An 18,775-nucleotide genomic window follows, 5' to 3' on the forward strand; every position below is an offset into this window, starting at 1 on the left:
ATGATAAAGTTGGCTTGCTGTGATTGCAGGGAAGGACGCAAGGCGTATGCATATCTGCATGTGTATGCTTTCTTGCTCCATGGCAAAGGGGGGCGAAGTGCTGAATGGTTCTGGCTGGAGGAGTAGGAGGAGGCAGCTGGAGGAGTGGGCAGAACTGCGAGCACTGTGCTGCCGCCGCCGCCGGCTCTCTCGGGCTGTCTAGTGTCAGCTGTGCCTGCTTTCTTCTTCCCATCCGCAGCCTGCCCGGGAATTGGCTCTTATTCCGTTGCCTTGGAAGCATAAATGTGTGGATATGGCAGGGGCACAGCCAGGGGTACATGCTCTGCAGCTCAAACGTGTCTGCGTCTCTGACACCCTGAAAAGAGGATCCAAGTGCATTAAATGGGATGATGTAAGTACCCCCCCTGCATGTGTGTGGTACCAGCCAGCCTCCCCGTGTGTGTGGCACCCCACCTGTGCCAGGCAGTGACCACATGTCACCCTGCACCTGGGCACTTCTGCTGGAGTTAAAGGGAGGAAATGAATGAGTCCCTGGAAGAAGGGGTCAGCGCTGGGGCACCAGGGGTTAAACGGGGACGATGGACTGTCAGACAGGATCCCTTTTGTTTTGTTCCAACAAGATGACTCAAGGAGGATCTAAATCTGACTCCAGAGAGTGTTCGGTTCCTCCAGCCCACACTGAAGAAGGCATCTTGTCACATGGAAGCGATGACAAGTGGATGTGGGTGCAGGAACATGCAGGCACTGGGGGGACTGGGAAGAGTAAGAGACCCCAGGAAGGGCTGGTCTGTCACCTCCACCATAGACACTGACAGCTGTCACTTCACACACTGCTATTGTGCTGCAGTCATTACAGAGATGCCAGCAGAACCCCGGGGGTCTCACATTGCACTTGGTCTTTGCTTGACGTGGTCGCCAAACAGGTGGTTGTTATACAGTGTGATAGCGGGACATATACCGTGCACTATATATATATATATATATATACATTAGATAAAGCAGGTGGCCCTTTCCTGTCTCTTTATATACTCTGTCTGTCTATCATCTGTCTATCAATCATTCTATCTATTATCTATCTATCTATTATCTATCTATCTATCTATCTATCTATCTATCTATCTATCTATCTATCCCATATCTATACTATCTATCTATCTATCTATCTAGGAACATGTAACGTTTGATAAAGCAGGTGGCCCTTTCACGTGTCATTCTATTTTCCCATAGAGTCCAGCATGCTCTATATTATCTATCTATCTATCTATCTATCTATCTATCTATCTATCTATCTATCTATCTCATATCTATCTATCTATCTATCTATCTATCTATCTATCTATCTATCTATCTATCTATCTATCTATCTATCATCTATTTTTCTATATCTATCTATCTATCTATCTATCTATCTATCTATCTATCTATCTATCTATCTCATATCTATCTATCTATCTATCTATCTATCTATCTATCTATCTATCTATCATCTATTTTTCTATATCTATCTATCTATTAATTATCTATCTATCTATCTATCTATCTATCTATCTATCTATCTATCTATCATCTATCTATCTATCTATCTATCTATCTAGGAACATGTAACGTTTGATAAAGCAGGTGGCCCTGTCACGTGTCATTCTATTTTCCCATGGAGTCCGGCATGCTCTCTATACTATATATACTATATATCTATCTACTACTGTATATACCTATCTGCGCCCACTCTAATAAACCATTGCTCTTGTAAATGTACAGAATTACTAATTATACTAGAGGGATAGGCGGAAATTGGGATGTCGACAACTTTACATCTTCTAGCTACAATATTTGCCTGAATGATTGCATAAATTCCACTAAATAAATTAACTCCAAATTTGCTTTGCACAATTTAATTTGTTACTTCCAATGATTGATATTCATTCATTCCTGCCAGTCTCCCATATTATTACCTGCTTATTGAACGTTGTCTCTTCTTCTTCATGCACCAGAACAAGTGACAGCCATCCCCTGCCCTGCTGATGATAAAACACCCCCCACCATAAGCAGCTGATCCCTCCATAGAACTAGGAGGAAAGAGTAGTAAAACATTGTCGCCGAATCCCATAGACGTGAGTGCTCAGTCAGGATAACAATAGGGAGTGCTGATAGGACGTGGGTCATTTGAGGTGTAAAAACATGGCCCTGAGTTTTGGGAGGATCTGCTCTCACACAGACATATAAGACAGCGTAATCACAGTATACTATAGCAGCTATTGAGAACGGTCCGTGAGCTGGCGGCGCACATCTGGCGGCTGTTTGGGCGTCCGTTCAATGACTGCTGTTGCACTCAGTAGTATAGAGCTGTGAGGACAGGGCAGCCACACAATGTAACAGCATGTATCCATGTATAGAGAGAGCGGGCACCTCTCCGGACACGTGCATTCCCCATGTACTAACAATTCTGGAGCATCTGTACTAATAACTATTGTTGTGCCGTTTCTCTATAAGGCTAGGGCTACACGACGACATGTGACAATAAGTCGTGCGACACATAGGGCACAACTACACAGCAACATGTGTCGTGCGACCAATTTTTATAATGATAGTCCATGGTGTCGCACTGCGACGTGACAATCTTTCATTGTGTATCTAAATCCTTACCACATCCGCTTACATCCTGATTAGTGTTGAGCGCGAATATTCGAATCGCGAATATCGCCACTTCGAGAATTCGCGAATATTTAGGCTATACTGCTATATATTCGAATTCTCAAATAGTTATGAATATTATAATCGCGAATTTATCGAGAATATGTGACATTGGCGATTTTCGCAATCAAGTAAACAATGACTGGAGATCACGAATTATCGAATTTGCAAATTCATGGCAAATATTCAGCCATAAATTCGCAAAATATCGCGAATTCGAATATTGCCTATGCTAGTAGAATGAGCATGGCCATTCTTCTTGTAAATTGCAACTGGATAAAGGTACAAATCCGCTGGCATGTTTGCGGCACTACCATGGGCAAAATTGTGCTGTCAGCCAAAATGAGGATGGTTGGTCTCCACTGTATCTCCTCAATGTGGTCAGATACTGGTGAGGGTTAAAGCTGCCATAGGACATACCAGTGGACAGAGCACCCCCACGTTGTTTACATGGGACTGTGGGCAGTTTAGAGGGGTACATCAAGCGAAAAGTGTTATTTGGCATTTTTATTTTAAATCCACCTGACATGCTTTAAAATATATACACACTTCTTAGCCCCATGTTAAATGATGTGGACACAAGTGCGATAAATAAGCGAATATTGGTCATTTTTAAAAATAACACTTGCTGTATCGTTCCCTATAGTATTGTATGGCGCTGATTCCTAGTGTTCTGTACTAGAGCGATGACTTTCACAGTGCAGAGTCATATGAGCGGGGCTAGGTGGATAGTGGTAGGCAGCCACCTTTATCAAGAAAGCAAATAATAGACTACAACTCAGCAAACACAAGGAAGCAGTACTGTAGCTCATTCGCCTCCATTCCCTGGTCATTCCCGTTCACAATCCTCGCACGGTACAGAATAAGAAGCTTGTCCAGGTCATTCTTTTTCCTATGCAGTATTGTTTTCCTGACCTTATTTCATTGTAATAATCAAACCAGTGAATACAGACATGTAGTTACAAAAATGTCACTATATTGGTGAACATATAGGGGGTTATCTTCTAAACGTCTAATTTGTACAGGACTGCAAATGGCGGTATCACTGGACAATTCCTAAAAAGATACATTGGAAGCCTTAAAGGAAATCAGAAAATTACCTAATGTTTTATGTTAAACATTTTTTTTAGAAGTTTTGGTGTTTTATTTTATTTTATATATATATATATCACTACAGTCCATCTATATTTTAAACTATATGTATATAATCCTGCAATTTTCACACTGGCCCCTAGGTCTAATGATAGATCATGATTTCCTGCTCTGTACAGGTAGCTTTTCAGTAGCTATTATCATTATCACAGCAAGCAGAATTACAATGACAAGTAACACCTCTGTATGTAGATAACACATGATCCACCATTCACAATATATACAATTTTCAGTTATATAGACAGTTACATGGAAAAATGTATTTAAAAAACTCACCAAAATAAATAAATACAATGTTTAACACAAAAATGTGATTAACAAAAAAAATTGGTCATTTTCTTATGACACATTACCTTTAAAGAGGTTGTCCTATAGTTCATCCCATTATAAATCCCATTTACTGCTGAGGTTAGTGATTGGTTGCATGGTGACCTGTGTGTATGTCACCACTGCAACCAGGAACATGACGTCAGCAGTGCAGGACCAAAGCCCAAGTGCTGGAAGAAGCAGGCGAGAGAGGGGGTGAGTATTGATTCTTTTTTTATTGTACCACATGTACAGGGGTTGCTGGAGTTTTTATCTAACTCAGACAACCCCTTTAATATTTACAGCTATCACCACTGCATTTCATACCATTAAGAGCCCGTACTACTGGCAGTCCATTCCACCGACAGCCCATACAACTGACAGTCTATACCACTCCATTCCCTACCACTGACAGCCTGTATAACGACAGCCATCAAGACTGACGGTTCATGTAGTATCACTACAGTCCATCCGGCTGACACTTCGTACAATACCACTACGACCCATACCACTGACACTTCGTACAATACCACTATGACCCATACCGCTGACACTTCGTACAATACCACTACAACCCATACCACTGATACTTCATACAGTACCACTACAGTCCATCCCACTGACACTACATACAGTACTATTACAGTCCATCTCACTGACAGTCCATATGTATTTCTCTAGTTCTGAATGCTTTCTCTAGTCAAGCATTCTGTTTCATAATGCTTATATTTCATCGACTCAAGCCTAAAATAGTACAATAGCAACTCCAATGTGTTTTTAATTTTTACTGTTTATTTGCCTTCGCTTTGAATCACATTGTTTTCAGGCGAGTTGCTAGTTGCACACAGATGGCAGAGGTCTACTGGGAATCCTGAAATGTTGGAGGTCTGATCCTTCAAGTTATGTTACATAAAATAGCTGAATAGTGTTTCTTGCATAGTTGTTGTGTTTACAAGTCGTGCAACCCAATGGTTGTAGCTGTAATGGTACTCCAGGTGGCTCAGTCTTTGGCATCGGGGTCGTGGATGTGCATGATATGGAACTGAATTATGCACCATAATGTTGGGTGAGATTTAGTATCACAGGCCAGGGTTTCTCTGGAAAACTATAAGTACTTCTAGAAAAGAACCCAGTCTTATTTGATGAATGCAAGGCTCCATTGAAATGTATTAACAATATATTTTCGCGATCTTGTTATTAGGCTGTAGTGTGGGACTGAGATATGGAAATTAGATTATGTCCCATTGTGGCCAGGAAAGTGTGAGTGCAGTCACAAACAGCACTGTGGGATATGGCAAAAGGGACACATGCTATGGGACATCTGCAACCTTCAGGATCTAGGGGCCTCCATCACTCATCCCCAGGCATGGGATTCAGCCAGTTCCCTCAGGTTCTCCAGATTATCAAACTTTGCAGCGGCAGCTGGAGATGAGCCCTTCCATTCCATAGTAAAGCTCCTTAGGCTTTTTAAAAGTTGAGTGGTATGTGTGTAGTGTATATCTGGTGTATTTATGTATGTGTGCCATGTATATGGTGTATTTATGTGTGTTGCATATTTATGGTGTATGTATATGTAAACATGTGTCATGACACCGCTTGTCCACCGTTGAGTAGGGAACCTGTTGTTAAAAATTTGAATCCCACCCCTGCTCATCCCCCTTCCCTACTCAAGTTAGTTCTTTATTTTATAAGCCCTGGTAACATAGTAACATAGTATATAAGGCCAAAAAAAGACATCTGTCCATCCAGTTCGACCTGTTATCCTGCAAGTTGATCCAGAGGAAGGCAAAAAAAAAACTGTGAGGTAGAAGCCAATTTTCCCCACTTAAGGGGAAAAAAATTCCTTCCCGAATCAGGCAATCAGAATAACTCCCTGGATCAACGACCCCTCTCTAGTAGCTATAGCCTGTAATATTATTACACTCCAGAAATACATCCAGACCCCTCTTGAACTCTTTTAGTGAACTCACCATGACCGCCTACTCAGGCAGAGAGTTCCATAGTCTCACTGCTCTTACCGTAAAGAATCCTCTTCTATGTTTGTGTACAAACCTTCTTTCCTCCAAACGCAGAGGATGTCCCCTCGTCACAGTCCTGGGGATAAATAGATGATGGGAGAGATCTCTGTACTGTCCCCTGATATATTTATACATAGTAATTAGATCTCCCCTCAGTCGTCTTTTTTCTAAAGTGAATAACCCTAATGTTGATAATCTTTCAAGGTACTGAAGTTGCCCCATTCCAGTTATTACTTTAGTTGCCCTGTTCTCCAGCTCTGCTATGTCTGCCTTGTTTACAGGAGCCCAGAACTGTACACAGTACTCCATGTGTGGTTTGACTAGTGATTTGTAAAGTGGTAGGACTATGTTCTCATCACGGGCATCTATGCCCCTTTTGATGCAACCAATTATCCTATTGGCCTTGGCAGCAGCTGTCTGAGACTGTTTTTTACAGCTTAGTTTGCTGTTCACTAAAATTCCTAGGTCCTTTTCCATGTCAGTGTTACCCAGATTTACCATTTAGTATGTACGGGTGACTTGCATTATTCCTTCCCATGTGCATAACCTTACATTTGTCCGTGTTAAACTTCATCTGCCACTTATTTGCCCAAGCCTCCAATCTATCCAGATCCATCTGTAGCAGTGTACTGTCCACTTCTGTGTCAATTTCTTTACACAGTTTAGTGTCATCTGCAAAAAATAAAATTTTACTGCGCAAGCCTTCTACAAGATCATTAATAAATATATTGAAGAGAATAGGGCCCAATACTGACCCCTGAGGTACTCCACTAGTGACAGTGACCCAATCTGAGTGTGTACTGTTAATAAACACCCTGTGTTTTCTATCACTGAGCCAGTTACTTACCCACATACATACATTTTCTCCCAGTCCAAGCATTCTCACTTTATATACTAACCTCTTATGCGGTACAGTGTCAAATGCTTTGGAGAAGTCCAGATATATGACATCCATTGATTCGCCGCTGTCAAGTCTAGAACTTACCTCCTCATAGAAACTGATTAAATTAGTTTGACATGACCAATCCCTCATAAAGCTATGCTGATATGGCGTTATTTGCTTATTTTCCTTGAGGTACTCTAAGATAGCATCTGCTAGAAAACCTTCAAACAGTTTACCCATGACAGATGTTAAACTTACCAGCCTATGGTTTCCGGGCTCTGTTTTCTTACCCCTTTTTGAATATTGGCACTACATTTGCTATGTGCAATGCTGTGGAACACTCCCTGTCAGTATAGAGTCCTTAAATATCAGAAATAAGGGTCTGGCTATGACAATAATTAATTCTCATAGGATACGGGGTGTATGCCATCTGGTCCTGGCGATTTGTCTATTTTTATCTTTTTAAGATGCCGCTGTACTTCTTCCTGGGTCAGACAGGGCACTTTTAATGGGGAATTTATTTTAACATTCTGCATGTCATCTGACATCTATTTTCTTCAGTGAATACAGTGGAGAAAAAAATATTTTATAGCTTTGCTTTCTCCTCATCGCTCTCTGCAACTTCCCCTCATTACTCTGTAGAGGGCCGACACATTCAGATTTATACTTTTTACCATTTATATAATTGAAAAACATTTTAGGGTTAGTTTTGCTCTCTTTGGCAATTAGTCTCTCGGTCTCTAGTTTGGCTGCTTTTATTTGCTTTTTACATATTCTATTTTTTTCCTTATAGTTTTTCAGTGCTTCCTCGCAACCCTCCTGTTTTAGTGATTTAAATGCTTTCTTTTTGTCATTTATTGCTTTCTTTACAGTTCTATTCATCCACATTGTTTTTCTAGTTCCTTAACCTTTAATTCCCATAAGGTATGTACCTCTCACAATTAGATTTTAGGATGCTTTTAAAAATATCCCATTTTGTAGCTTTATTTTTATTTTTTAGAACTTTGTCCCAATTAGTTAGGCCTATGGCCTCTCTTAGTTGGCTAAATTTAGCTTTTTGAAGTTTGGGATTTTTGTTCCTCCCTGAAGAAACACTCTTTTGAATGATAATTGGAAGGTTATTACTTTATGGTCACTATTTCCCAGGTGTCCCCCAACATGCACATCTGTTGTTCTGTCAGGTTTATTGGTTAATACTGAGTCCAGTATGGCCGTCCCTCTAGTCGGGTCCTGAACCAGTTGGGAAAGGTAATTGTCTTTGGTTATTGCAAAGAACCTTTTTCCTTTATGAGATATACATGTTTCAGTTCCCCATCTATATATGGGTAGTTGAAGTCCTCCATAATAACGACCTCATTATGATCTGCCGCCTCGTCTATCTCATTTAGTAGAAGATTTTCTGTGGACTCTGGTATATTAGGTGGTTTATAATTAACTCCTATTAGTACTTTATTATTGTTTTTGCCTCCTTGTGTTTCTACCCACAATGACTCCACACGTTCATGTCCCTCACTTATATCTTCTCAGACTGTGGGCTTTAGACAGGACTTTGCATAAAGGCAGACCTCTCCCCCTCTCCAGTTTTGGTGATCCTTTCTAAACAGACTGTAACCCTGTACATTAACCACCCAGTCATAGCTATCATCCAACCATGTCTCAGTTATTCCCACTATGTCATAGTCCTCCTCACACATCACTAATTCCAGTTCCCCAGTTTTATTAGTCAGGCTTCTGGCATTAGTATACATACATTTAAGAGGTTTATGTATATTTTGTACCCTACACTTTTCCTTCTGAGCTGTTCTAGTCCCTCCTTTCATTCCTTCCCCAGTCCCATTACCTTACCCCCGGTCTCTATCTGCACTATCTTCCCATCCTATACCGTAATTACCTTTCCCCCAGTCCCTAGTTTAAACACTCCTCCAACCTTCTAGCCATCTTCTCCCCCAACACAGCTGCCCCTTCCCTATTGAGGTGCAGCCCTTCCCTACGATAGTGCCTTTAGCCAACAGAGAAGTCGGCCCAGTTCTCCAGGAACTCAAACCCCTCTTTCCTATACCAACCAGTTCTTGAGCCACTTGATAACCTCCCTAATCTCTTTTCTTGTGTGGCTCGTGGTACCGGTAGTATTTTGGAAAATACTACCTTTGAGGTCCTTTCCCTAAGCTTTTGACCTAAATCCCTAAAATCATTTTCCACGACGCTCCACCTACCTCTAACTTTGTCATAGGTTCCAAAAAGGACCATGACCGCTGGATCTTCTCCAGCCCCTCCCAGTAATCTGTCAACCCAATCCGCGATGTGTCTTCCACTGGCCTGTCTGGCCTGCCCTGCTCTCCTGGTTCCCTGCTTACTGGAGCTGACATTCCCCCGACTGGCAGAGGAAGAGTCTGGCTGCAGCAGTGCTCTCCCTGAACTGACATCCTCATCTGCCAACCGTGCAAACTTGTTGGGATGTGTCAGATCAGGGCTAGCCTCCCTGGCACTCTTCCCTCTACCCCGCTTTCTAACTGTTACCCAGCTAGCTACCTCACTTTCCTGAGCCTCCTCGCTACCACCCTCCACCACTTCTACCCCATAGAGTGCTTGTTCAGTGAGCAGCAAACTCTTTTCCAAATTGTCAACGCTTCTCAGTGTTGAAATTCGCCCGTTTAGATACTCGATGTGCGATTTCAAACGGGCAATTTGCTCACATTTTGAACAAAGATATGCACCCTCAAATGGCTGTTCCAGGACTACATATATTAGACAAGATGTGCACTGGACTGCGATGTCAATAATGGAACACATACTAAATGGGAATTATGCAAGAAAAGAGAAAAATACAATATAATGCAGTGATAAGAATCTAACTTACTATAGCCCCCTCCTAAAGTCCCTGAATCTAAAGTAACATATTGTAAAGTCACACACTTAATAGAATCACACACTTGAACTCAAACACGCTCACGCTCACAAACTCGCATTATTTGCCTGCTTGTATAAATGCAGCTCTCAAACCAGCCTGCATTTTTTCCTCTGGAATGAAAGGGCAGGGTAGTCATTATTTATTTGGGTACTGAATACTCTGCTCACCTCTGTGCCCTCACCTCTCGGGAAACCATGGTTCTCCTTATGGTTTTCCTTTTTTCTATTCATAGCCATTTTTATCATAACTATACAGATGTGTCCACACTTAACTGATCACTTATCTCAACATGTCCTGAGATGTGTGTCACAAAATGACGTTATATCTAAATTTAATAAATTGCAATACAACATTCAGACAGCAGGTGGCGCTTTGTGTTACTAGCTATACAACGTTCAGACAGCAGTTGGCACATTGTGTTACTAGCTAAATACCTGAACTTAAGGTAAAGACCTGGTAATGGAATTACAATTGTGAAATTTGGCCGGGTTCACATCAGTTCTTTGTCTTACATTTAACATATATAAAAAATACACTGCTCAAAAAAATAAAGGGAACACAAAAATAACACATCCTAGATCTGAATTAATTAAATATTCTTCTGAAATACTTTGCTCTTTACATAGTTGAATGTGCTGACAACAAAATCACACAAAAAAAAAAAATGGAAATCACATTTTTTAACCCATGGAGGTCTGGATTTGGAGTCACCCTCAGAATTAAAGTGGAAAAACACACTACAGGCTGATCCAACTTTGATGTAATGTCCTTAAAACAAGTCAAAATGAGGCTCAGTAGTGTGTGTGGCCTCCACGTGCCTGTATGACCTCCCTACAACACCTGTGCATGCTCCTGATGAGGTGGCGGACGGTCTCCTGAGGGATCTCCTCCCAGACCTGGACTAAAGCATCTGCCAACTCCTGGACAGTCTGTGGTGCAACGTGACGTTGGTGGATAGAGCGAGACGTGATGTCCCAGATGTGCTCAATTGGATTCAGGTCTGGGGAACGGGCGGGCCAGTCCATAGCATCAATGCCTTCGTCTTGCAGGAACTGCTGACACACTCCAGCCACATGAGGTCTAGCATTGTCTTGCATTAGGAGGAACCCAGGGCCAACCGCACCAGCATATGGTCTCACAAGGGGTCTGAGGATCTCATCTCGGTACCTAATGGCAGTCAGCCTACCTCTGGCGAGCACATGGAGGGCTGTGCGGCCCTCCAAAGAAATGCCACCCCACACCATTACTGACCCAATGCCAAACCGGTCATGCTGGAGGATGTTGCAGGCAGCAGAACGTTCTCCACGGCGTCTCAAGACTCTGTCACATCTGTCACATGTGCTCAGTGTGAACCTGCTTTCATCTGTGAAGAGCACAGGGCGCCAGTGGCGAATTTGCCAATCTTGGTGTTTTCTGGCAAATGCCAAACGTCCTGCACGGTGTTGGGCTGTAAGCACAACCCCCACCTGTGGACGTCGGGCCCTCATATCACCCTCATGGAGTCTGTTTCTGACCGTTTGAGCAGACACATGCACATTTGTGGCCTGCTGGAGGTCATTTTGCAGGGCTCTGGCAGTGCTCCTCCTGTTCCTCCTTGCACAAAGGCGGAGGTAGCGGTCCTGCTGCTGGGTTGTTGCCCTCCTACGGCCTCCTCCACGTCTCCTAATGTACTGGCCTGTCTCCTGGTAGCGCCTCCATGCTCTGGACACTACGCTGACAGACACAGCAAACCTTCTTTCCACAGCTCGCATTGATGTGCCATCCTGGATAAGCTGCACTACCTGAGCCACTTGTGTGGGTTGTAGACTCCGTCTCATGCTACCACTAGAGTGAAAGCACCGCCAGCATTCAAAAGTGACCGAAACATCAGCCAGTAAGTATAGGAACTGAGAAGTGGTCAGGTCACCACCTGCAGAACCACTCCTTTATTGGGGATGTCTTGCTAATTGCCTATAATTTCTACCTGTTGTCTATCCCATTTGCACAACAGCATGTGAAATTGATTGTCACTCAGTGTTGCTTCCTAAGTGGACAGTTTGATTTCACAAAAGTGTGATTGACTTGGGGTTACATTGTGTTGTTTAAGTGTTCCCTTTATTTTTTTGAGCAGTGTATATTGTATACATTAAACAAATCCCTCCAAAGGATGCTCTTTTTTTTTTACTGTGCAAATATTACCATATATTTTGACCTGTGCCATTGTTCACTACAATTCTATATGCCGTATACTATGATTTAGATAAAGAAGAAAATCCACAGCACTCCTTAGTTCTGGTGAACAAGCTGGTTACTTTATTGGTAACAGCAGCATAGGGATAGCAACGTTTCAACCATCTCTGGTCTTTATCAAGCTTGATAAAGACCAGAGATGGTTGAAACGTTGCTATCCCTATGCTGCTGTTACCAATAAAGTAACCAGCTTGTTCACCAGAACTAAGGAGTGCTGTGGATTTTCTTCTTTATCTGTACACCTATGGGACCCCCAGCCAGGATCCCCATCCGCGAGCACCGACCTATCTAGGTTTCTATTGGCAACTGTCCCTATATCGGGACCTGGAGTGCTGCTTAACCCTCTTTTTTTTTTTGTATACTATGATTTAGATACACTTGGTGTCAGTATACAGTGCTAGTCTAGTATTATATTTATTATATTCAAAATAACACACACCAACCACAGTATTATGCAGAGATTATTATATACTTTTAACAGTCCCATTACATGTTAGAAATGTACATAATACAATTCAGACACATTGGGTGTCAGTATATACCGCAATTTTTGCATGACATTTAAATTACTTATTGATTATTGATTGTCTGCGGAGCTGTGTATATAATCCTATCATGTGTGATACTGTCTGCTGAGCTGTGTATCTAATCCTACCATGTGTGATACTATCTGCAGATTCGTGTGTCTAAGCCTATTGTGTTTGATACTGTCTGCTGAGTTGTGTATCTAATCCTATCATGTGTGATACTGTTCAAAGAGCTGTGTATCTAATCCTATCATGTGTGATACTGTCTGCAGAGTCGTGTGTCTAAGCCTATTGTTTTTGATACTGTCTGCTGAGTTGTGTATCTAATCCTATCATGTGTGATTGATACTGTCTGCTTAGCTGTGTATCTAATCCTATCATGTGTGATACTGTTTGCTTAGCTATGTATCTAATCCTATCATGTGTGATGTTGTTTGCAGAGTTATGTATCTAATCCTATTCTGTGTGATACTGTCTGCTGAGTTGTGTATCTAATCATATCATGTGTGGTACTGTCTGCTCAGCTGTTTATCTAATCCTATCATGTGTAATACTCTCTGCTCAGCTGTGGATCTAATTCTATTATGTGTTATATTGTTTGCAGAGTTGTGTATCTAATCCTATTCTGTGTGATACTATCTGCTGAGCTGTGTATCTAATCCTACCATGTGTGATACTATCTGCAGAGTCGTGTGTCTAAGCCTATTGTGTTTGATACTGTCTGCTGAGCTGTGTATCTAATCCTATCATGTGTGATACTGCCTGCCTCCCAATAGTATGAAGGAGATTGCTAGATGTAATAGCAGCGGTCTTCTTAAATAACGAGCAACGTAACAATTCCCAAGTAATAATACCACCATAGTGCCCTCAGTATTTATAATGCTGCCCCTGCAGGTCCCCAAGTAGTTCTAATGCCCTCTGCAGTCCCCTGTACTGTGCCCTGTATTATAATGCCCCCTGAAGTGTCTGTATATATATATATATATATATATATATATATACACATATACACTCACCTAAAGAATTATTAGGAACACCTGTTCTATCTCTCATTAATGCAATTATCTAGTCAACCAATCACATGGCAGTTGCTTCAATGCATTTAGGGGGTGGTCCTGGTCAAGACAATCTCCTGAACTCCAAACTGAATGTCAGAATGGGAAAGAAAGGTGATTTAAGCAATTTTGAGCGTGGCATGGTTGTTGGTGCCAGACGGGCCGGTCTGAGTATTTCACAATCTGCTCAGTTACTGGGATTTTCACGCACAACCATTTCTAGGGTTTACAAAGAATGGTGTGAAAAGGGAAAAACATCCAGTATGCGGCAGTCCTGTGGGCAAAAATGCCTTGTGGATGCTAGAGGTCAGAGGAGAATGGGCCGACTGATTGAAGCTGATAGAAGAGCAACGTTGACTGAAATAACCACTCGTTACAACCGAGGTATGCAGCAAAGCATTTGTGAAGCCACAACACGCACAACCTTGAGGCGGATGGGCTACAACAGCAGAAGACCCCACCGGGTACCACTCATCTCCACTACAAATAGGAAAAAGAGGCTACAATTTGCACGAGCTCACCAAAATTGGACTGTTGAAGACTGGAAAAATGTTGCCTGGTCTGATGAGTCTCGATTTCTGTTGAGACATTCAAATGGTAGAGTCTGAATTTGGCGTAAACAGAATGAGAACATGTATCCATCCTCTGATGGCTACTTCCAGCAGGATAATGCACCATGTCACAAAGCTCGAATCATTTCAAATTGGTTTTTTTGAACATGACAATGAGTTCACTGTACTAAAATGGCCCCCACAGTCACCAGATCTCAACTCAATAGAGCCTCTTTGGGATGTGGTGGAACGGGAGCTTCAAGCCCGGGATGTGCATCCCTAAAATCTCCATAAACTTCAAGATGCTATCCTATCAATATGGGCCAACATTTCTAAAGAATGCTATCAGCACCTTGTTGAATCAATGCCACGTAGAATTAAGGCAGTTCTGAAGGCAAAAGGGGGTCCAACACCGTATTAGTATGGTGTTCCTAATAATTCTTTAGGTGAGTGTATATATATATATGTATATATTTAATGGCTCCAGTGTATAAAGCTCCTCCGTTTCCACCAGTAGTGCCAGTTTATAATCCTCTTTCGACCTCCCTCCTCATATTGCGTGCTTTGCCAATAAATATATATTGCCCAACCTATATTGCCAATGGAGAATTCCCCCTGCAAAACATACAGGAATAGGACAGGTTCTATATTCTTGGGGGTCCACGGAACAGAAATTCAGATGCAGGCAGGCAGCACATGGTGTTGTCCACATCTTTTTTGTCCCCATTGAAATGAATGGGTCCTCAAAAAATGTGGAAATATGGTCATGTCAATGCACTAAGGCTAAATAGAAAGTATTTTGGATGAGGATTTGAAGCAGACCTGCTTACAGAAATGGATTGGAAAGGAATTAGAAATATACAGTAAAGGAAGGATTTATACTTCTGGCTTTGGCTGAAAATCGGCTGTGTTTAGCCCTGGTATGTCAATATTCAGCATTACAGCTTCTCACAAATTTCCCATCATCTAAGTGTCCAGGCCTCATATTTACTGCTTATGTCAAGGTTCCAGTCTCCAGGCCCTGTCTCTTTATTACCTGTTTGTTTGCTCTGACTATTTGCTCTTGTGTCCAGCTGTTCTTTGATTAGTCCCTGATTAAGTTAAATCCAGCCCCTCCTCTATTGTTCACACCTAGAAGTGTAAATGTAAGGCTTTAGTTCTTCTGAGACATTGGTCTTCATCCAAAAAGCAAACTTACTAAGTGCACAAAATCTAATTATACCAGAATTGTAACTAATGAAATATTCACTGCAAACAATGTTTCTGCTTTCCACAACTATTACCCCTATGTTCCTGCACTGCCGAAAACCCCTGCATCCAGCAAGGCACTTCTTATCTCTCCCTCCATCTGACCTCCTGCTCATATCTGTTCCTTAACATAAAACCTTCCTCTCTAGAGGGAATTGTAAGAATGATAGAGACAGAAAAACCTGGGAATTTAAAACGAGCCACTGTATCACACATAACAGGATTAGATACGCAGCTCAGCAGGCAGTATCACACATGATAGGATTAGATACACAACTCAGCAGACAGTATCACACACAATAGGCTTTGATACACGACTCTGCAGACATTATCACACATGATAGAATTAGATACACAACTCAGCAGACAGTATCACACATGGTAGGATTAGATACACAGCTCAGCAGGCAGTATCACACACAATAGGATTAGATACATGACTCTGCAGACAGTATCACACATGATAAGTTTAGATACACAACTCTGCAGACAGTATCACACATGCTAGGATTAGATACACAGCAGAGCAGACAGTATCGCACAAAGTAGAATTACAAAAGGTACACGGCTCCCCAGACAGTATCACACATGATATGATTAGATACACAACTCAGCAGGCAGTAACACACACAATAGGCTTAGATCCATGATTCTGCAGACAGTCTCACATATGATAGGATTAGATACACAGCTCAGCAGACAGTATCGCACATGATATGATTAGATACACAGCTAAGCAGGCAGTATCACACATGATATTCGGATTCTGGATTTAGTGTTCCTTTATTCTCATGTGTTTGACTTTCTCACATTTAATATTCTCAATAGATCTCACCAAATCTAGCTAGGTCTGCCTCGAAATATCTCATATTTGAGGCTAGCTTCTCTGCAGCTTAAGCAATGAGCTAAATGTGGAGCACTCACTGCCCAGTGGTTGTGATGTGTATTGCAGCTTTGTAGAGTTTAGTTACAGTCTCGCGATATGATGTTGTTTTGCAGTCAGGACAAAATTGACACCACTTCCAGTTTGGAGATCAGGTAAGAGAGGAAGCATCTGTATGTGGCTGCCATAGGGGTTGGATGGGGGGTCTCCATCAACCGTAATCCAGCTTTGTTAAAAACATTTTCCCTTCTGAAGTATTCATGACAAAAAAAATCTAAAACATATGCCATAAATGCCTGACAGGTTAGGGTCTTGCCTATGGGACCTCAACATACCCAAGAAACGAGGATCCCTAGCCTTCATTTGCTGCTGCAAAGCCAGCTGCCCCTGCTTCAAAGGAGAGGTGAGCACATTCTCCACTAACATCTGGAAAGAGCTGAGCACTGCTTCTGTGGCCATCTCTCCAGTGATGCTGATACAAATGAGACCCTCATCTAAAAGGCATTTTTGGCATATCCTGTTTATATTCCATATAGGCTTTATATGGGAATAGTATTTTAGTTAAAAAAAAGTACAAAATGAAATATTATGAAGAGCTGTAGTGTAGATTTCTATTTTTCCAAATGCATTATTACAAGGGCATAGTAGTGGACTAATCACAATGAAGAACTGAACAAATTAGACTAGTGTACTCAAAGCAATTATCATTCAGATCAGATGCAAGTGGATAGGAAAGAATGACTACCCTGTGTAAATGAGAAAACTAATCAATGATAAAAGATAAAATATTACTCATTCCCAATCATTAGTCTTCATCCAAGTGTATGCTTTTCATCCATGCATTTTTATCAGTTATCCTTGTATGCAGGGGCCCAGGAGCCTGAGGGGGCCCAAAGACCCTTGTGTTTCAGAAGAAGACACCAGTATTATAGAAAGTGCATGCTGGTTAAGATACACCTCTGGCTGAAGGGAAGGGTTAGGTCAAGAATTTAGCATGTGGGGGTGCTATTAAAATTTTTGTCTCCGTCAGCACGAAGGCTACGTGCACCCCTGCCCCTGGCCACAAAGCTGAACTCTTACACCAGGGCCTGTGAGCCTTTAGCTACGTCCCTGCTTGTTTGTGATCTTCCTCTATGTAGTGGTATTCCTCATCCATGCATGCTCTTTTTATCCATGTTTTCTACCAGTTGTCCATGTATGTGATCCTTCTTAAAGGGGTTCTGCACTTTGTTTAAACTGATGATCTGTATGTGATCCTTCTTAAAGGGGTTCTGCACTTTGTTTAAACTGATGATCTATCCATCTGATCGGCGGGGGTCCAACACCGAGGACCCCCGCCGATCAGCTGTTTGAGAAGGCAGCGGCGCTCCAGCAGCACCGCGGCCTTCTCACTGTTTACCGCAGCCCGAGTGACATCTCGACTCGTATCAACTAGCGTGGGCGGGGCTAAGCTCCATTCAAGGGAACGGAGCTTAGCCGCGCCCAGGCCAGTTGATACTAGTCGTGATGTCACTGGGGCTGCTGTAAACAGTGAGAAGGCAGCGGCACTGCTGGAGCGCCACTGCCTTCTCAAACAGCTGATCGGTGTCGGACCTCTGCCGATCAGATGCTGATGATCTATCCAGAGGATAGATCATCAGTTTAAACAAAGTGCAGAACCCCTTTAATGTATTGGTAGTCCTTATCCATGTGCTTTCCATTTGTATTTGTAGCAGTCATCCATGTATATGCGCTACCTTCATTTATTGGTATTAGTTATCGTTAGTTCCTTCACATATACAGGATATACATGATGAAAGTATCTTCGATTTACTGTAAATTTCAGATTTTATCCAGATTATTTGGTAATCCGGTACCTGTCAGGTCCTCTAAACTGCAGAATTAAAAAAGATCTGTCAGTTTTTGCTTTTAATCCATGTAAATGTAGCTTTTGGTCATTTATTTGTTCTTCCGCCATTTATTTGAAGTATTAGTAGATTTTCTTTTCACTCACAAATCTGTAGTATTCATACATAGTTGTTTTCTTGTCTTCTCCAGGCTATTCTGCATAGTAATGGAATAGCTCCTGTGAATTGTAGGCTCTGCTGTTATCACATTTGGAGCATACACCTGTATTATATTGTACTGTAAGGTTCCCATATATATAAAGAGTGTCCTACTGCCCCACATTTCACTGTTTTATATATGCATAGTGTTTATTTTTTAAGTACTTAATAGTATTACCTGCTGCCTAATAAATATTATATACACTGCTCAAAAAAATAAAGGGAACACTTAAACAACACAATGTAACTCCAAGTCAATCACACTTCTGTGAAATCAAA

At 41.8% G+C, this 18,775-nt stretch overlaps 1 protein-coding gene across 2 annotated transcripts in view; it reads left to right on the forward strand.

The window, feature by feature from the left end:
• The first annotated feature begins 217 nt into the window (after positions 1-217).
• The window catches only part of PLCB1 (phospholipase C beta 1), an 895,755-nt gene continuing 877,197 nt past the window's right edge, over positions 218-18,775 (forward strand). For both annotated transcript variants that reach the window (XM_040429862.1, XM_040429863.1), the window contains exon 1: positions 218-391. In XM_040429862.1, the coding sequence (XP_040285796.1) occupies positions 293-391 (99 nt within the window). In that variant the 5' untranslated portion in view covers positions 218-292. The remainder of the gene's footprint in view (positions 392-18,775) is intronic.

This window comes from Bufo bufo, chromosome 4 (genome assembly GCF_905171765.1).
Source record: "Bufo bufo chromosome 4, aBufBuf1.1, whole genome shotgun sequence".
Taxonomy (NCBI): Eukaryota; Metazoa; Chordata; class Amphibia; order Anura; family Bufonidae; genus Bufo; species Bufo bufo.